The sequence below is a fragment of the Catharus ustulatus genome, chromosome 1 (assembly GCF_009819885.2).
Source record: "Catharus ustulatus isolate bCatUst1 chromosome 1, bCatUst1.pri.v2, whole genome shotgun sequence".
In the NCBI taxonomy this organism is placed as follows: Eukaryota; Metazoa; Chordata; class Aves; order Passeriformes; family Turdidae; genus Catharus; species Catharus ustulatus.
In genome coordinates, this window is record NC_046221.1 from 120,435,315 (window position 1) to 120,456,328 (window position 21,014).

The 21,014-nt window shown below is 42.2% G+C and overlaps 1 protein-coding gene across 1 annotated transcript; it reads left to right on the forward strand.

Moving 5' to 3' along the window:
- Positions 1 to 16,185: 16,185 nt before the first annotated feature.
- On the forward strand, positions 16,186 to 18,109 carry LOC117001770 (transcription factor SOX-17-like). The gene is made up of 2 exons (XM_033070281.1): positions 16,186 to 16,552; positions 16,849 to 18,109. Exons 1-2 carry the CDS (start codon positions 16,261 to 16,263, stop codon positions 17,766 to 17,768), a joined length of 1,212 nt encoding a protein of 403 aa, XP_032926172.1. The 5' UTR covers positions 16,186 to 16,260; the 3' UTR covers positions 17,769 to 18,109.
- The last annotated feature ends 2,905 nt before the right edge of the window (positions 18,110 to 21,014 follow it).

The following is a 21,014-nucleotide window of genomic DNA, read 5'->3' on the forward strand; positions in this document are numbered from 1 at the left end:
GAACAAGTTCTTTATCAGAAAATCACACCAAACAATAAAGCCTGTCAAAGTTCAAGAAGGCAGCTTTTGATCATGGGGGTCCAATTCAAAAGCTGTTTTTCATAGCAGTGTGTGTATTAGAGTATAACATTTATTGAAGCAGAGCTGAAAGACTTCTGCAGAGAGCCTTGACCTGTCAGGTTCCATGATACTTGCAGAAAATATTTTCTGTTTGTATAACTCTGTTATTTCTACTCCTTAAACAGAATCTTCTGTAAACTTCTCCTGTACTAATACCTATTAGAAAATAAATCCTGTGAATTGTTTTACTGCTCCATTTTCATGCTGTTTTTTATAAATCTGTTACCAAATATTTCATGTTGTGCTTGGTCACAGACAGATTCTCCAGGGAAGGGGTGTTTGAGCACAACAGCCTATAAAATGAAATTATCTGTACCCTACTGTGGGCCATGGTACTCCTACAGCTTGAGAGAAATCAGCCATGCTTTTAAGAGCTATTACTGCGAATTAATCTTCTGCATTTCATCATCTGGGACACTGAGCTCCCTTCACTCAAAGATACCATGTGTGTTTTCTTATTGCCATACTGGTGTAAAATAAACAAAATTCCATAAATGTGCTGTTTCAATGTCATTGTCATCTGTTTCTACAATACCTGTTGTGTATTTGAGACATTCTTTGCAGTTAAACTCATCACTGACTTGATTCCAAATATCTGAGGGTAGTAGGCTGCAATAAAATTCAAACATAAAGTCATAGGATTCAGCCAAAGCCATGTTTTTTATGTGGACTGGGGCATTGGTCTCTTTAGCAAGTGGAAAAAGCAATGACTGGTGCCGTGAATGTACCTGCCTAAGTATAGCAGGGAGTTGTTAGAACTGTAACTATTACCAGAATGGGTTTTTTTGATTGCTATACTCACAAATTTTTGGTTTGCAAAAAAACCCCCAAAACCAAACCAAACCAAAACAAAACAAAACAAAAAAACAAACCCAAAACCAAAACAAAATAAAACATAAAAAAAAACCCAATCCAAAACAAAAACCACGAAGCAAATCACTTTAAGAGAACTAAAAGTTCTCTCTAGAAATTTATATACAGTAAATCAAGTTGGTAGCTTTTCTAAATAGTCAACAACATTCTGCATGGCAGTATAATCTTCCATCATACTTATTTCTATGCATCCTCTTCTGAAAAATATGACTTTTTCCAATTTATAGTTAAATTATTGCAGGCCACTTTCTTTTATTTGATTCCTCTAATTATGGAAAGCCTGAGAAAGCTGACCTTCCCTTTCCTCACACTCTTCATTGTACATCAGAAGCTGGTATTTTTGTCTGCTGCTGTTCAGACAATGTCAAAGTGGAAGGGATAAAAAAAAAACAGAAAAAGAAAAACAATAACTGGGGCTGTCTGCCCATCCTTCCACTGTGTGAACAGGGAGGGTCTGAGCCAGTGCTTTAAATGGGATGGGATTTCATCAGGACTAAAAAAATTTTAAAACATTGTTTTCATACCTCAGTAAATGGAGTGATTTTGTGGGGGAGATTTTAGAAGCACTTCTCAGTTATGCATTACTGTACATACAACTGGTACCAATGAAAGAATTTTTTTTTGTTTTAAGTACAGATGCAAACGAAGTTTTGGCTACTAATACTCAGATTCATAAGCACAGCTTTAGAGTCCTATTTTAAAAGGTTGGCTGGTAGATCTGGACATGTTTTTTATACTGTGAGTTTCTCATTAATTGAATTCCTGTAATGTTATTTACTTAGTTAGATAGTGATCTGTATTTAATGTTGTGGATAGAGTACTTGGGTAGAAAAATGGTACCTATTTCCCAAAATTCTTAACAACATGAAAATTAGTTTTACTGTTATTTTACTATTTGATGGAATTCAGGCTTTTTAGGAGGTGTTGTGTCTGTGACTCAATATGATTGCATCTTTGCTGAGAATTTTTTTAAACTGTTCTATAATGTGTGTCTAAAATGGTAGTTATACATTAAGGTATAGGGTAACTTCAAAGACAACTTTAAGAAACACAGGTTTAAATTTTCTTTATCTCTGTCACAAAGTTTATTTGTTGATTCTCAAGGAATTAAATTGATAAATGCCATGCTCAGGTAGAACCCTGTGACATTTTAACCCGGGTTCAAAGCCCCTCTTGTGGTCCAGCTCCCTCAAAGAACCTTTGATGTTCTTACATTCATTCACCCCTCATTTGCTATTGTCTTAAGTATTTACTTTCTGGAGTTTATTTAGGAAAGGTATTCTAGGATGTAGCAGGGTATCTTAAAACAAAACTATGGTAGGATAGAGATGCTTGCAGAGATGTTACTTACCTGTAACATCTGTCATGTACTTACATATAAATTGCAAGGTCAAAACTAAATTTATATGGTTCTGAATTATTGAATGGAAGGAAGAAAATGTATGTTTCCTTAAAAGATATTTCTGTCATTTTCTCTTCGGGATGGTTTTCAAATTTGAGGATTGATTTTAGCTTTTTTAACTTCAACATTTGAGTTTAAAAAAAATTCTTGAAACACATATGAAAAATGAAATTTTCAGAATATGCTTACTTTGTGTAGCCTCGTGACTAAATATTAGTTTTTCACAGCTTTGTGTGACTAATTAGTAATATGTGTGTGCAAGAGATTTATTCTGTTATGTTCACTGGAAATACTAAATACCTCATGGGGCATTTGATATCAAAGCTGACTGGAACATCTGCCTTTTATTTTAACTGCAAGGCTGACCAATGGGACTAATGTACATTACACATGAGGCTGAAAATTAAACTAGGAAGTAGCATGATCTGAACATTCAATGCAAAATCAGAACTGGACAGTTACAATGTTTTCCCAAGGGGAATTCTGCCAAGGGATTGTTTGCATAATTCCTGGGTATAAAATCTTTTTATTCTATTTCATTTTAGAAATGTTCCTTTTCCAATCTCTAAATGCACAAGGCTGTATTATGATCTTGAAATGCTAAAATAAGGATTTAAATATAAATCAAGGTGAATTATAAAGTCAAAGATAAATATTAACATAATTTTTCATTTTTCATTTCATTCAGGAAACTTAAAGCTAGAAGGAACTTTAGGGGCTGACTGGCCTTCTCCCTCCCAGGTTGCCAGACAGGCTGTGGAGTCTCCATCCTCAACCACTGGCTCTAGGTGGGAGGGTTGGACTTGATGACCTCCAGAGACCCCATCCAGCCTCAACCATTCTGTGATTCTGTGACCTGAAGCAAAATCAGTTGTAGGTGTGCCATTTGAAACAGATATTTGCCAACCAATGCTTTATCCATAGGCAGTATAGTCACACACTTCCCTGTGATTTTTCTTAATGCAGTTAATTATGTAATGATTTTCTGTCCTGTCCTCAATGGTTGTTGATCTAAACTGAATCAACTGTCTAGGGAGGTGAAAACTCTTATTTTGTCTTTTTGAAGGTTGCATCACAGGCTGGAGAGAACACAGTACGGTGTGGTGGGGTTTTTTCTTTTCATTTCCTTTCAGCAGCATGATATTCTTGACTGGTGTTTACCTGTCATCTGCAATTACACCTCAAGACTTTTTTCTTTGTTATTGTTTCTTACTTTTATGTTCCTCATCTTTAATATAGATTTTTCCAGCCTTACTAAAATACCTTTGATTTGTTCATGTTGAGTTTCGTCTTACTATGCTTAGGCCATTTGTATAAATTTCAGGATAATTTTAATTACTCATGTTCTTGAAATTTCTTTATACCCCTCCTCACTTTCTGGAAGTTTGTAATTTCAATAAATATATATGCTCTTTAATCAGCTTGGGAAAAATTTATCTTTTCAACTGGTTGATCATATAAAACTTTAGTCTAGAAATCCTTCCATTTTGATAGTGAACCACTGATGAACAATCTCTGACTTTTGTTTTGCAAAGAAAATACAATTCAAAAATTTACTGTTTAAATTCTTCTCTGTGTAAGTTTTGCTACAGAGGAAAAAAGATATCTGTGGAACTTAGTGCAAACAATATATGTGTCTCTATATGATTATACTTATATGCTTATATTTATATTTATGGAGGAAGGATTCAAAAGTCCTATGCAAATTATGTATAAAGAACCTTCATATGTAGTTGTTGCTTGGAAGGGGATATAGCTGTGGTTCAGTAATTCACAACTGGAATTACCCAGAGCTTAAAAAAGCAAAATAAGAAAAATACACTTTTTTTTTCTTTGGGGGTTCTTGGGTTCTTCTTACTTATCTTTAACAAACTATTTCAAATTGCTCAGTTAAGAGCCTGAAATAAGGCAGTGTGAAGTTACTGTGTAAGCAAAACTATAAAGAGCCATAAAAAATTACCTAAATTGGAATTTTACTCATACTTAGTCAGCAGTACTTAGACAGCAGTAGAGTAACTATAAAAAGTTATCTGACTATGCATTATTTGCTAGTTTGTTTTCCTTGTAATTAGAGAAGTTGGCACAGTTTTAAAATCAGTCTTCAGTTTACCATTGTGCTTTTTTGCCATGAAAATAATGGAAAAAATAGGTACACTAGTACTGGTTATGTAGTCAAATGTAGCATACTATAGATAGTGACTTATATCCTATAGTGTATATATAAAATATAATGTCATCTTTGTTCCATGTGCATTGTCTGCAACTTTGCAGTTTTCTAGCCTCTATATGGAAAAAGGTAATTAAGCTTAAATGAAAGGAGAGTTAAGTTGCAGTTCCAGAACTGCTCAAGGGATGCACAGTAGAAGTGAAGGTTTGAGCTCCTCCTGGCTCAGTTTCTTTTGGACTGTTGATTCACCCTTTTCCCAATTGACTATAATTGATCTGTTATTGCTAGTCCCTGAATAGGCACCCTACCAAAGACAAATCTGCTAAACACTCTCAATGATGCTCTGATTCTGCCAGCATTTTAACAAGAATGTGGGAGAAAGGGAGTCTAAAAGCCAGTCTCTTTAAGTTCAGTATGGAACTATGCTTAAAATTGGAGAAGAGAAAGGGAGAAGCACATGGACCATGGCTGCCTTCTGCTCTGTTGTGGCTCTGGACAAGTTAGCTAGAATATTTGTTTGTCCTGAATTCCCAAAGGTCCAGAACAAGGTTAGTAATGCTGGTATATCTTTGTGAGGCATTTGTTGGGTGACAAATAGTACTTGAATGCCCTTTGAAATGAGACGATATAAAAAAACAAATAAACCAAGCTGAGTTAGAAATAAAAGGCATGCACTCTTTTTTTCCCGAATGTCCTTAGTTGCAAGGTAAGAGCAGTAAGTAGTAAGAGACAAACATCACTTTTTGAAACACAAACCTATGTGTTTCAGCCACAGAGAAATTTCCAAGGAGTGTTTTATCTCCTTAACGTCTTTCTTTAATTCTTAATATAATGGCCATATAACTTGTGACAAAGGGCTGAAGCTGAAGCTGCTTCTGTGATCTTGCTCTGCTCAGTTGTAGACCTTTGAAAATCTTCTGAAATGGGAGGAATCAGCTACTTCCTTCCTGGACCATTTTTCAGCTATACTTGCAGTTATTCCATGGAACTGGGGTGGGGCCAGAGCTCTGCCTCTTAGGTTTACCAGGAAAAGCATTTAAACACTTGAAATCAGGAACTTTGGGTTTTTCATAGTTTGTTGTTGTGGAATTTATAGAATTTATTTTGATTTATTGCTTTCTGGAGAGACATCTAAATACTGTTAACATCACATCCAACCCTTCTTGTAAGATTCAAGCTGGTTATCAATTTTTAAATTACTTTTACCAGAGCAGTGGATAATTATTAGTTCTTGAAAGAAAAATTTTCCTAGTGAATGTATTACACTTGTAAAACAACTAGGATACATATATTGATTCTGGCTGGAAATTTAAAATGCAACCTTGAACACTTTGTGATCTTCCCAGTGGTATGTCCAAATTCCTTCTGGTGCCAAGTACTGTATTGAATCCACATTATGATTTAAATTCTTTCTGTTAAAATACATTCAATTACTTATTTACTAATTTATATCACTGGTATTTGCAGAGATAGAAAATTATTTTTTCACAGTATCTCTATCAATTTTTTTTATACAGATATACCTTTCTTGTACTCACCTCTTATTTCAGTATTGTTGGATAGATTCTGACATACAACTACATAAATAATGACTTTAATGTGTGACTATTCTGTGTATGAAATCATATTAAATATATGTGAAGCTATAAACTCTTGTTGTGGGGCTAAAGATGATAATCTCATTTGTGAAAGCTGCCAATAATCAGCAGTCTATGTCCTTGTCTTTATAACAAAAAGTTTGTTTTATTCCTAATTAAGCATACGTTTTGGACATCTGTATGCTTCAGCATTGCATTTGAAGCTTTTATAAACTGTGTCGTTGCAGCTATCTATAAATTTCAGCTATCTAAAATCCTCCTATTTTTTTACTATAGTACTAGAAGAGAAAATACATGTACTATACCTCTTCTGGTCACTGTGATTTTAATCCACTCAATTCAACATGTGAAAGTCCAGCCATAGTAAGCTGGGAAATTATTTCTCCAAAGGCTGTGCAAGTAATCTTCTGCTTCTGTTTCAGTATGTGACCATATATCACAATCTATCCGTTTTCAAATACAGATTTCTTGAATTTCTATTTTATTGAAAATCACTAGCAAAGGAAAAATGGCTTTGAGTAATTTTTCTCTTTGAATAATAATTGATGCTTGCTAATCACTTACCAGTAACTATGAGCAGAAGTAGTTGTTTTTGTTTAAGGAAATTTTGAAACAGGAAATTTGAAAATTCACCTTGAGCCAGTGACGTAAAAGACCGTGGTTTACAAAGATGTGCATAAAATCAGTAATCACACCACCAAAAGATCTGTAATTTGATTCTTTATTGTAAAGATTGCCTGTTGAATATTTTACCATTTTGTTTATATTTGATACTAAGAGCTCTTCTGAGCCAAGAAGCTATATGCACTGACAAAGGGATTTCCCAGATTCCATACTCATTCTTGTATGTAATTGAGTTTGTGAATATCATTATTTTATCTTCTTGTTTCAATTTCAGATTAACTTGGTGCTGCTGTAAAGTGAAGCTCTGGTGGGCTGGTGTCTGGGCAGTGCTGTGTTGAGATTCAGTAGATGTGATGGACCAGTGAGTCCCCATTAATGTAGAACCTTTCCAAAAAACAGGTAATAGACCCAGCCTGAGTTCTGTAATCACACCTTTAAATAATAATCAGTTGACTGTATTTCAGGATGTTTCTGAGCTACAGGCTGCAAAAAAAAAATCTGAGAATTAGTTTTTTAAAAAATTGTACAGCTATTAATTAGCAACTTATGTAGTATAATTACTTATCCTGATCAAATTTTTGTTACTTGGATTTTGCTATGGAATTAACCTGACAAGTTGCAAAAAATGTGTGGTTGTACTATTGCAAACCTGAAAGGGAAATTTTTAAAGTGACTGCACCAACAAATATGCCTTCTATGGAAGGAAAATAATCAATGGGGCTTGATTTTTACTTATCAGTAGTTCAGTCTGTGCTGTGGCATCTACTGATTGCTGCCTCACAGTATCTGTGAAAAGTACTGAGGAAATTTTATTAATCAGTAATTAGGAAACAAACATGAACACAGAAGACTCCAAAAGCAAAAGTAGTAACTTATTAATATTTCATGATATTTAAGGGGAAAAAAACCCAGAAAGTATGAAAGTGTAGATGATCTGCTAGTGCCAGAAGCACATGCTTGCTGATATAACTATGTCTTCACTAGCAAGATTTTCCTGTTTAGATAGGCAGCAGAGGAGTTTTGCTGCTAAACAAATCTTGTGTTTACCTGGCCAAAGATTAAAATAAAAAGTCCTAACAAGAACCCAAACCAAAAAACCAAACCACCCAGCAACACACGAATGCCACTTTTACAGCTCTGCCAGGTTCTGAAAGCTGCCAAGGGACGTCTGTATCATGTCCTGTTCCAAATACTGTGTGTACACACGGTCTGGCCCTGGAAGGAGCTGCAGGTCCTTCCTGAGCAGGACATGTTCCAGTGTTACCTATGAGCTCAGACTTAATTCTGTGCTTAGTTGAAATACAAATTATATTACTTAAGTTTTTCAGATGGATTTTAAAGAACATATGAGATACACTAATATATTAGAAGGCTGATTCTCCCCTTGATGAAGGGTAAAGTGAGAAGGGTCTTTCTTTGAAACAATTTATTTTTCTATTGAAAAAACAATAATTTTCTTGCAAGAACCTGGCTTAAAATTCAATGGCAATATATCACAAATGCAGTCTAACAAACAGTAACAAGAAGCCTACCTAGGGCAGTATAAAATGTTTTCCTCTGTCAGTGACATGCTGTAGATACATGACTGATTTCTCTCAGACACATTCCATTTGAAAGTCAAATGCAGCAACTTCTTCAATAAAGAACATTTTGTGCTGCAGAAAGTACTAATCAAGTAGCTACAAATATCCTTTACACTCTGTCCTTTCCTGTTCACTGTATGTCCGTGTGGCTCCCTTAGCTGGCAGCTGCTCCCCCAGCAGCTGTAGAGTTTTTCACTGGCTATTTCTGAGGCCCCAGCAGAATGGCTGTACTACAAATGTTGACTTTTGGGGAAAATGGGCTCCCTCTGGTGAGTGGTTGAGTGGTTGTCAACTGAACTACCTTGGTGTATTGAGTTGTCTCAGTTCAGATTTTATTTTCAAAAGCTACTCTCACGGTGCTTGAGCACTTGCATGTACTGACATATGATGTGTTCCTAGCAACTGTCAACTCTTGTCATCTTTATTTCCTGGAGTAGCACAGGGCTTGCAATATAAATCTTCCAACTTTTCACCAGCTGGGAGGGAAGGCTAGGAGACTGATGCAAAGAGATGCTTATGGAAAATTAGGTATTACAATTGTGTCAGATAATTTTGGTGGGCTTCACTTCCAACTCTAGCCTTTGTATTTGGTTAATATTTCTTAAGTATTTTTCCTTTTATCCAATGCTGAGTGACTTACTACTTTTACTTTTTGCAGGATGCTGGTGTGAATCAAAGAAGCGTGAATATACAGTCCTTTGTGGCAAGTGCATTTATACACATGTAAACCCAGAAATTAAAGTTGTCTGGTAATCCACCTTGCTTCTTCAATTCAGATCTCTCCAGTCTGTGATGGTAGGGGTCTGTTGACACTGCACATCTAGTCCTATGTAAACTGTCTCCTAAACAAGACTTGACTCATTTTTAAAAAACTGAAAAGGCCATTAAATTTGTCATTGAAGCAAGGTTTCTAAATTGAATGTTCGAGCAACTTACATCTAGAACTCAGTTAAACAGGCATCCTATCTTAATGGAACAGGTAAACTGGAGATAGCTGGGTAGAAATTGTCTTAGATCTCGCAGGTTGTTTGCAGTAGGAGTGAGGATCTCTAGTCCTTGATCTAGCTACAGAGAAAGTTTATTGAAATTCCTGGTCTTCTTTTTTAAAGTTTTCAGTTCTGTGTGATAACCACTCTCTCATCCTTTCAGTAAATACCCTTCAAAGGCTGTTGTGAAGATAAAAAGGTGATGTTAAGGGGACAAAGCAGGAGGGAAGGGGACTTTCAGCCTTGGGTTTTATTCAAACAGAAATAGGCCAGGCGAGTGAAATAGGTGTGACTGTTGAACTGCAGCTAGGTAATTCTAAACACACCTTAAGCCCAGGAAATAATGACTGCATCAAAAAAACACCTACCTGCATTGTTCATCTTAGCTTGGAGGTTTGTGAAGCTTAGCTTTTTTATGTTAATACTTGTTATGCCAGGAATGATCACATGAGGGGCTGTTTCCTTCTCTCTCACAGATCAGTGGCTGCCAAAGATGTTCAGAATACTAAATATTAATTGTTCTAGGCAGAGAAATTGTAGACTTCATTGTGCCCATTAGAGAAAGCAGATGTGTGTCAGTGAAAGTACTACGAGTATGGTAGTGTTAGAAACATTATCAGATTGACTACTTTGGATTTGGAAGATGTAAAGATGTCTTTTTTTATAATCCGCGACTTTAAATTATATTTAAATGGAACCTAACTGGGTTTTAATTAATATTGATAAACTAATAAGAAAATAATTAAAATTAAAATTAAAATTAACTTTCCCCATTAAAAGTGCTCAAAGAAAACAAATATCATAAAACAAATCAACAGCAGCTATCAAAAAACAAAACCAAACTAATTTCTCAAACCTAATATCAAGTATCATCTGCTGTACACTTAGTCACTGAATGTAATTGCAAAGATATGATGAAAATCCAGAACATTTCAACTGGGTACATTTAAAAATTAAAACCTTAAACAACTTGGTTTTTTTTAATTTGCTAAACAATATCAAATTTTGTATTCCTATGTTTTGGTTACAGAGAATTTTGGTCAGGTAACAGAATAGGTCAGGTATTTTTAAACAACATTAACATTGTTTCTAATTTCAGGGATTATTAATTTATTTTAAAGTAAATGTATCATATTGCCCATTTTTTTAAAAGGTTTTTCCATCTTAAGTGTTGTTGAGGATCTAAAACCACTCCTAATTTCTGTCTGATCTTACCTGTTCATCACTGCTGATTCATCAGAACTGTAGATGGGAAGATGTTGACATTTGGATTTAGTCTTCATTCAGTATTTTTGTTAGTACTTCTATATTACTTCTGCTAAACTGCTAGCATAGGATTATTTTCTTATGCTAAAATCGCTGATCATCTCTGCTGTGACCATAAGTAATTGGCATGTTGGAAGTAAGTTCCCGGTTCCAAAACCAGCTACTTTCTCATTTTTATAATGAAACACTTTTATTGTGGCTAACAGCAAAGAATTTCACCCTTTGAAATTACTGGAAAATACTGCTGCCTACTGTTTTCAAACTCCAACAGCCTACTAAAAACCCAATGCATAGATATGTATTATAAGACTGCAGTAGCATTATATACAGTGTAAAACCCACCTTCCAGGGGATATCTATGATATTCAGTCTTCTGGCCTTATTAAGGGTATTCTAGGAACTGAGTGATGCCAATGAAGCAATTCTTTTCACTTCAGTGTAGCTGGGGTCAGCTTTTTAATTCTACAGTTACATTACTTGTCCTTGACTAGTCCATCACTTTGGTATCTAGCATGTCGGAATAAATCTTGCAGTAGAACAAGTTAGCAGTAGCTCCACTGACATAAAACCAGCATAAATACAGAGGCTGGGCCAAATTGCATAGGTCAGATCAGATCCCTGAACTTTTGGAGTGGGTCCAGCATTGTATAAAGCATTCCTTCCCCCCGCAGCCACCAACCTTTTTTTTTCTTTTCTTTTATTTGGTGACTTGTATGTACTTAAATATTAAAAGTAACAGGACTTGTGTTCTTGGAAATTCAGGTGTAGGGGGGTTCTAACTGGTCTCAGCTACTGCACTGCTTCATGGTCTATGCAACTCATTCTCAAACCAAAGGGCACTGAAACCAGAATGAAGTTGGAAACTCGTGTAATGAAACTGTTGACATTTTATTTTACAAAGAAATATGCAACAGGTGTATGATATTAGTGTCATTAATTTATCTTTATATCAAAGTAGTAGGTAAATTTATTAGTATAAAGGGTGATGAGACTTAGGTCTAGATTATGCTGTTAGCAATTTGAGAAAAGTGTCACTGCTATGCTTTCCTCATGAAAATAATGTTATTTCAGTGTCATTCAAACTTTGCTTGGGTCCACATATTGTCTGTCTGGAAGAGGTATTACAGAAGTACCTAGCACTCGTGCCAGTCAAACCTGTCCCTTCCCTCTGGTTCCCGTACATTTGGTTTGTGCCTTCAGACGGGGCAGGGAAGGCGGTACAGGCGCGTTAGAGCCGAGCCCAGGCAGCCCCGAGGGCGAGAGTTAACCCCTTCCTAGGAGAAACCGTGGTCCAGGCTGTCTGCTGCCCTGCAGGTCCTCCGGGACGTGTGCCACCAGAATTCACCATTAACGTTCGATAACCTCATTGAAAAACCATTTCCTTCAGACTAGGAAGTTTTCTGATCGTCCTTCAGTGCAGTGTCACTGGCATGATACATGGCACCGTGCAGTTGAAAGAACGATGGATGGCAAGATGCATGTTATGTATAGGTACAAATAATGTATTTCCTAGCACCGAGGAAAAAAGGATGAGAGAAATTGGATGCTACTCCACCGCTCTCCTTCCTCCTGTGTGTTCCCCAGACCCAGGGCTGAGCCTGCCCGTGTAGATAAACACCGCAATCCCTGCTCTGCCCCGGAGGGGAGGGGGTTGGTTGCTGCTGAGCCCGTGTAGATAAACGCACGACGTTTCTCTCTAACCCCTTTCCGGCTCCCCGCTTCAACCGGGCATCCAGGGCTGCGGGAGAGCGGGCTGTCCCGAGGGGAGCCAGGGGAGCGCCGGGGGACAGCGCCGAGCGGGGCAGCAGCGGGTGCGAGCCTGGCTCCCAGCCTGCACATCACCCGGCACGGGGCCCTTGCTCGTGTCCGAGGGGAGGGAGGCGAAAGCGCTCTTACCTCGGAATGGGAGTCGCGCACGTCCCGCTCCCCCCGCCGGGCTCCCTTCAGTCCTAAAATGCGGGGACACTGCCGCTTAACACCCCCCTAAGCGGCCGCGCAGGGATGCGGGCAGCTCGCTGTGCGAGGCCGTGCTGTCCCACAGCCAATTGCCTTGGACGTGATTCCAGCCAAGCGACTCCGCTTCGGATGCTGAGGGCAGTTGAGAGCCTCGAGCTTTCCTCAGGTCTGTGTGCATTTGCTGGAAAGCAACTTGCAGATTAAAGTGAGGCAGGCGAAGTAGTAACTTTCTAGATGCTGGGGACTATTACTTCGCTGTAAAGTAATTAATGGTGTTTCCAATAGTTAGAGTTTCTGAAAGGGATGTTTTTAATTTTTTAGGATTTGATTTTTTTTCCTCCATTCAATAGTGGGTCCTTCCTGACCAGGGCCTTTGCAATACACTCGCTTTCCTAAAGCAAAGTCCCAAAACGTCTTCATTCGGGGAGTTTTCTTGCACTATGCAGCGCTGTCGGGCTCGGCTGCTTTCATTTAGTGGTTTTGAATCGCTTTAAAGAGGCAAAGTGTGTTGCCTTTAAATACACGTTTAGAAAAAAAAAAGACTCTTGTCTTGGGAAACTGCTCGATTTGCAGGAAACCCTCCGGATGTTTGCTGCTTTTCATGTGGCATTTGTGGTCGGCTCTGATAACGCTGGGAGCACCACTTCCAACACCGCATTCTGTAATGGACCTGAAATAGAAACACATCTCTCGCCGGAGGATCCCCACTCCGCGCCCCCGCGCTGTGTACCGGCGGGTTTAAAAGGTCAATAAATCAGAAGGATGAACTCTCGGTGGCATTGTTAGGTTGGGAAAGTTAACGAATGACCCCAGGAGTCGTGCGACCACGAAGGTTTCAGGAGTGTCAGAAGAAGCTCCCTGTGAAACGCTGCGGGGAAGTGAAGTCTGAGCAGAGAGCGACTGGACACAGAAGCAGCGCAGTGCTGTGTGTTTGAAAGTTACAATTCGAAAATACGCAAACCAGTCAAAACAAAAAGCTAAAAAAGAAGGGAGATAATCTGCCTGTGACGCCAGGGGCACTTGAAGGGTCACAAACTGCCAAAATTTTCTGTACAAACCAGGGAGCTTTTACTTTCTCGGCTTAGATTCAAAACACACCTTTCTTTCTTTCTTTCTTTGATCCCAGATCAATGAGCTGTAGAAACGGTTTCAACAAATCTCCCAAACAAAGTCAACTGTAGTTGCTTAGTTTATTACCTCATGTTCATTACACAGAAAAACATTTTCTTTTTTTTGCCGAAAGTGACAGCCCTAAGAATTGCTGCAAGCTTTATTTGCAAGCAGTCCCTCTACTCGCCGACCTTTTTCAGTAAAAGTCCCTTCAGGATTTTTTCTCTTGGCTCAGGAAAATAGTTCTGCTAATTAGAGTGAAAGGGAAATTTTGGCGTTTTAACAAGATCAACTGGTTAAAAAAAAAAAGGTAATACTCTCTATACTCTCTCCTACGGTTTAAACTCCTAGTTTGGTTAGTGTTGTCCGAGTCAGTAATGCGGCGTGAGCTGGGAGCTGCTCTGGGAATCAATGGAAACGGATCGGCTCCCTTAGAGCGCCGCGTTGTTGCCTACTTGGGTTTTGTTTTGCTTGGAAGTAATGTTGCTTATTCCCCCATCTGAGTATTCTGTTAACTGCAGGGCAAAATACACACGCTGTCCTCAGGCATGAGTTTTCCTTAAACACGGTTCTGATTCTGTTTAAATCGGAATTTTCTCTGGGTGTCGGCCGTGCGTCGGTGCGTGACCTGTCTCGGGGCAGCCGGCCTGGGACTGAGGGCTCTGAGTCCCGGCACGTCGGGTCGGGAAATGTCACAACCTCAGCCATAAAACTGAAGCCATTAGTACACCAGCCTTACCCAGGTACGCCCTAAAGTAGTGTCCCAAAGGCTCTAGACTAAGAAGGAGTGAAAAAGCACTTTATTCCTGACGAGAGTTGTTGTTTATGGCCAATTCTGCGCTGGCCGTGCCTTCTGTAAGCGCAGTGTCCTCGTTAATTTGTTTTGCAATCAATTATAAATGCATAATAGTTTCGCAAGAATGGTGTTATTATATACTAGTTGGACATTAATTTAACTACATATATATGTAGGACCACGGTTTTCACCTCCGCTGCTTTTTACAGCATGTAATATAAGGACAAAAAGCAAGGCTGTCTGAATTCCTGCCTCTATGTTGGACTGGCAAGAGTGAACGGAGGGAAACAAAATTAAAACTTTTTGTTTTGGTTTAGGCAGATATCAGTCTTTGGTAATAGTTGCGACTTCTTGCAACAAGGATAAATATGCTATACTATTACGCTGGAAGCATAGGTAGTTTATCATTCTAAAAATCTGCGGTGACCAGAAAGATAAATGTAGAAATGACTCGAAAATTGCCTTCACCGGTGTTAGTCCCTGGCAGCTCCTGTCCACTACTGCGTTCTTCTTCTTTTTAAAGTATCTGTCTGTCAAGAGTAAAGGAGAAGGCTTTACGTTGTGCAAAACAGAAAATTCAGTATTAGAATACGTTAATAGTTATTCTGGCTTCATTCATTTAATTTCAGCGAGAATTCTTACAATATTGGTTTATTTGATCAAAGTGGCTACCCAAACAAAGGTGTCCTTAACAAAACAAACCCCTTTGATCTTCAGTTTAAAGCTGAGCGGTTTCTCAAATAAGCATTGATGCATTTAATAGCACCACATAACAATGCAAATATTAACCAAAGCGTCCGTGAAAACGCCGTATTCTACATTAGTTTGTATGCCAAAGGACATAAATGGTGCAGAGATAGAATTATGTTTATTCTGAAGTGATGGACATTTTTCAAACACGTGATTGTAATTACAGTGTATTTATTTGGGCAAATCAGAAAAATCCTGATAACGTAATGCCGCAAGCAATACATACTGCGAAGTTCTACTTATTAATAACTACTACATACAAGGAATATTTTTACTTCTGACAGACACTGACTAGCTTTATTAGAAAGTATGAAAAAGTGAGATAGGATACCTATAATAGGCTTTACTCTGGGTTCAGCACCCTACTATCCAGGGAGTTGAGCTCTTTCGTGGAATTGCGAGGGGGAATATGCCCAGATAGCACCGCAGGGTAAGTAACAAGTGTGAGGCACAGATGATGACTTCTCATTACCAACCTACATCCCACATCTGCCTGCAGCAGAAGCCGCTTGCGCCTCTCAGAGTGTTACAGGGTATCTCGGTACCACTGTAAATACTCTGTCCCTTTCCCCTCTGTGGTATCTGTTCCTCTCGACCATGTCCATCAGCGCACGGTCTCGGTGGGCCGGTGTGTGCTGCCCTTGCGGAGGGCAGGGCTGAAGCCGGAGCCGCTCAGGAAGGCGCTGCCGGTGCCCGGAGCCACGCCCGGCACGGGTCCCGCGGGGGCGGGGGCAGCGCTGCCCGCGGCCGAGCCCGCGATGCGCGCAGGTGCCGGGCCCCGCCGCCAAAGCCGGGAGGAGCCGCGGGGGCCGCCCCGCAGGGCAGCGCCGCGGGGGCCACGGCCGCCGTCCGGCTGCGAGCCCGCCCCTGCCGCCCCATTGGCCGCACCGCGGCTCAAATAGGGCCGGGCCGGGCGCCGGCTCCGGCAGCAGCGAGCGGGGTCCGAGTGCCGAGTGTGTGCCGTGGGCCGGCCGCAGCTGCCGGCTTTGGCGGCGGTCGGCAGCGCGTCCCGTCCCGAGCCGCTGCGAGATGAGCAGCCCCGATGCGGGCTACGCCAGCAGCGACGACCAGGTGCAGGGGCGGTGCTCGCTGCCCATCATGATGCCGGCCATGTGCCCGTGGGCAGAGTCGCTGAGCCCGCTGGGCGAGGCGAAGGCGAAGGGCGGCGCGGCGCCGTCGGGGCCGTCGGGCGGCCGGAGCAAGGGCGAGGCGCGGATCCGGCGTCCCATGAACGCCTTCATGGTGTGGGCCAAGGACGAGCGCAAGCGGCTGGCGCAGCAGAACCCGGACCTGCACAACGCCGAGCTCAGCAAGATGCTGGGTGAGCGCGGACGGGCGAGCGGGCGCGGGGTCCCGGCGAGCGCGGAGTCCCGTGGGGCGGGTGCAGGAGAGGGAGTAGCCCGGGGCAAGCTCAGGGTGCGGGGTGTGGGCGGCGAGCGAGGGGATCCGTGGGCCGTCGGGCCGGGGTCCCGGTGGGGCGGTGGGGTCCGAGGGCGAGCGAGGATCGCGCACGCCCGGGCGGGGCTGGGGCTGCGGGCGGGGCGGTGTCGGTGCGGTCGGGAGCGGGCGTGGGTGCCGATGGGCGAGCGGGCGGTCTGACGGTGTCGGTGGGTGCAGGTAAATCGTGGAAGGCGCTGTCGCTGGCGGAGAAGCGTCCGTTCGTGGAGGAGGCGGAGCGGCTGCGGGTGCAGCACATGCAGGACCACCCGAACTACAAGTACCGGCCGCGGCGGCGGAAGCAGGTGAAGCGCCTGAAGCGGGTGGAGAGCGGCTTCCTGCAGCACGGCCTGGCGGAGGCGGCGGCGGGGCCCGGGCTGGGCAGCGAGGTGGCCGGCGGCGGCGGCGGCAGGATGTGCGTGGAGGGCCTGGGACTGCCGTACGGCGAGCAGGGCTACGCGGCGGTGGCGAGCGCGGGCCACTACCGGGACTGTGCGCCGCTGGGCGCGGCGTTCGACGGCTACAGCCTGCCGACGCCGGACCCGTCGCCGCTGGACGCGGCGGAGAGCGAGGCGCCCTTCTTCGCGGCGGGGCTGCAGGAGGAGTGCGCGCTGGTGCCCTACGGCTACGGCCCGCACCCGGCGGCCGCCGAGTACTCGGCAGCGGCATCCGAGAGCCCGTCGGGCGCGTCGCTGCGGCGGCACCTGCCGCCCGGGGAGGCGCTGGGCGCGGGCGGGTCGCTGCAGGGGCTGCTGGGCTGCCCGGGGCCGCTGCACGCGTACTACGGGCAGTGCCAGCCGCCGGGCCCGGGGCGCGGCCCGCTGCCGCCGCCGGGGGCCGTGGGGCAGCCGTCGCCGCCGCCCGAGACGACGCCGTGCCGGGAGCAGCTGGAGCAGCTGCCGCCGGAGGAGCTGCTGGGCGACGTGGACCGCACCGAGTTCGAGCAGTACCTGCGCTTCGCCTGCAAGCCCGAGCTGGCGCTGCCCTTCGGCGGCCACGACGCGGCCGCGCTGTCGCCGCCCGAAGCCGCGGGTCCCATCTCGTCGGCCGTGTCGGACGCCAGCAGCGCCGTCTACTACTGCGGCTACCCCGACTTGTGAGGGGCTCGCCGGGGCACGGCTTGGACACTGGCAGGGAGGCGCCTGGCCCCGCTCCTATTTATGTAATTTATTTGAATCTTGAGAACTGACAGGGTATCCGTGACCTGCTCGAGGTTTAAAAGGTGATTTGCCATCTCGCTGTCCAGGTGGTGCAGGTCTTCCCATCACTGTCCGATAGTGACATATGAAACTGTTCCTGTGGTGGAATCGTGATACTAGTGGCACACGGAGAATTCAATTTCTGAGATCTTATTAGAGATCCATATGCGTTTGTATGTTTTACAGCATGCTGGGTTTTATATGATGGATTTGTACAGAATAATTTTGCACTTTTACAATAAAGGGAAATAATAAAATTGATCTCTGATAACTCCTCTAAAATGTTATCGTCCTTAACAATTGATTGTTACTGCCTTTTAAACTTCTTTTGCATGTGTCACTAAGCATTGGGTACTTTCACATTTTGTTGGCATTGTCTCTCCTGCTCTAGTTATAGACCAAAGTTTTAAGCCTTCGGTAACTGCCTTCTCCAGGGTCTTGCTTTTTTTTTTTGTTTGTTTTTTTTTGTTTTTTTGTTTGGTTGTTTGTTTGTTTTTCTACTTTATTGGTGTTTTCTTATAGAGCTAACTAGTATGACTGAATTTAAAAAAAATGAAAGACTCCATTTTATTTTTAAGTGTAAGAAGTCTCTATGAAAGTGCCTGCTGCAGCTCGTTAGGGTTTGGTCCGTTTTTAATGGAAGCACGGCCCCACTGATGAGAGGGGTGGGTATGTGCTGATTTAAGCACCTCTTTGGAGATAATGTCTTTCTTGTCCCCTTTGCTGCGCTGGGGCGCGGGTGGCAGCGCATCAATCTCCGCTGTGGAGTTCGAGAGCTGTAAATTAGCTTTTAAAGTAAGTGAAAAATTACGCCACGAGCCTCCAAAGGGGGAGGCCGGCCGGGAGCAGCCCATTCGATACCCTGCTACGGCGGCACCTCCCTCTGTGCTTCCCAGGATCTTAGCTTTTTCTCTCCTAAAGAAATCCCTCGGTCCATGAAAATGGAACTAGAGTTGGAAATATCTTCGTGCTTGAGAAATGGGCACCCTGCAATTAAGGGTGGGCGGGGGGAAAATACCTTTTCATTTGGATGTTAGCACTGAGTCTGGCTGTGGGATGGGGCTGATAAATTAATTATGTCTATTGCTTAAATCGGGGGGAGGAGGTAACAGGCATCTGGGTCATTTGCTTCCTAAGATAAAGCTGTGGAGCTGAGCACCGGGGAGGAAGGGGCAGGGGCCGAAGTGGCAGACTTGCCCACTGATTACCCTATCTTCCCCGAGGACGGGAAATTAAATTGGGTCCGTTTTCAAATTGCATTTAAAGAGACTTATGTTTGTACCCGTGAAAGATAAAAATAGATGCAAGCTACCTCAATCAATGAGATTTGTGAACGGCCTTATTGGCAAAAATCGGCTTGGTAATTGCGTACTATTAGTGAGTCTTGAATCTAAAGGCATTCAGACCCTTAATATTTCCTAAAATAGTCTACCCTCTAGTTTCTTAATCTTCCCCTGTTATTTTTCCAACAGTCTTCAATTCTAAGAAGTTCCATCCTGTCACTCTCTTCGCTCCTTTCCCAAATGTATGCGAGAAAAATGATGTAATTCTGAAACAGGTGATACTTCAGAAAAAGGACATAATATGTTTTCTTGATACTTTGATTTGGAGAAAAAAAATACACATTTAAAATATAGATACATAAACAAATGTGCATGAGAGGTGGTTTTTTGTTTGGTTGAGTTTTCCTTTTATTATATTTAAACCTAAAGGATTAAAATAATTTTGTCCTTTTTTGCACACATTCACAGCTTTCTGTGGGAAAATCACTTTGGATGTTTTGGGAAATAAATAATCAATAAGCATTTCCTAACTTCAGTTACCATTTCTTTTAATTTTTCCTTTAGATGTAGGTTTTGCTCCCCTCTTCTGTCCCTCACCCCAACTTGTCAGACAGCTGAAGCCTGAAGCAGACTTGAAACTGTAAGTGGCTCATAATGAAGGTTAAAATAATTCTACTTTTATTTTATTTTTTCTTTCTTTCTTTTTAAATAATAATATCAGAAGAGAAATTAAACTAAATTGAATCAAATACAGTGGTCTGGGTAAGAGTGTTGGCCAGCACAACAGTCCAACAGACACAAGAGTGTGCTGAACTCTGCATGGTAAAGATGTGGCAGATCCTCCAGAAGCCCTTTCCACAGAGCTTTTTCAAATCTAAGAAACATTATTTTCCTGTTTGTAGCTCTTTTTTTTTTAGCCCTTCCCTATGAGAAGAACAGTCTGAAACTTCTTTAAAATTACTGAAACGTGGTAGATTTATGCACTGCCGGTATGTGTGAAGCAAAATAATCCGAATCTCTGTCCAAGCCCTATTTTCCTCAAAGCGTCTTTCTGATTCTTGATGACAGACACCCAAATCTGTCCTGTAGCCCTTTTGAAAGAGCTGAACCTCCCTCATACCCTATGAGTGCCTATGACAATCGACATATTAAAAGAAGAACCCCAAATTTACCCTTACTTAACCTCATCCAAACTCTTTCTCCAGTTAAAGAATGGCATCACCGGGGCAGCGCCTTCCAGCCCCTTCCTGCACGAATCGTTAGTGCTCTCTGAAATTCATGGAGATCGCTTATGCCCTAAAGCCCAAAAGATATTCAACTCTTTATCTTTTGTTTGGTTTTGGGATTTTTTGCCCCCCTCTCATTAATTCGCAATAAATCCCCAGTAACGTTTCGATTTTTCTTAACGCAGTCAAGTCCCTTAGGTTGGTGCCACATTGCACATTGCAGCTGGAAGAGTTTGGTTTGTTGTTATTTTTTTCTGAGTGGGTTGGTTTGTGCGGGTTTTTTTTTGGTTGGTGTTTTTTGTTTGTTTTTTTTTTTTTTGTAGTGTTTGGTTGCTTTTTTTTTTCTTGGTGGTTTTTGTTTTGATGGTGTGTGTCTGTGTGTGTGTTTGTCGCTCAAGGATTGTCCGTGGAGGACAGGTGACAGGAAAGCCGGGAGGTCAAAATAACAACACGCTAATGCGGAGGAGCTGGAAATGTCAAGAAGCACTGGTTTCGTGCTCTGAAAAAAAACCCAACCAATCAACCAACCAACCAACCAACTTTCACATTATCATACCAGATTTTTGCCCATTTCTGTATCTGTGGCCTTTTCCAGCTACAAAGACGGTGATCGCTGGACGACATTAGCTGCAATACCG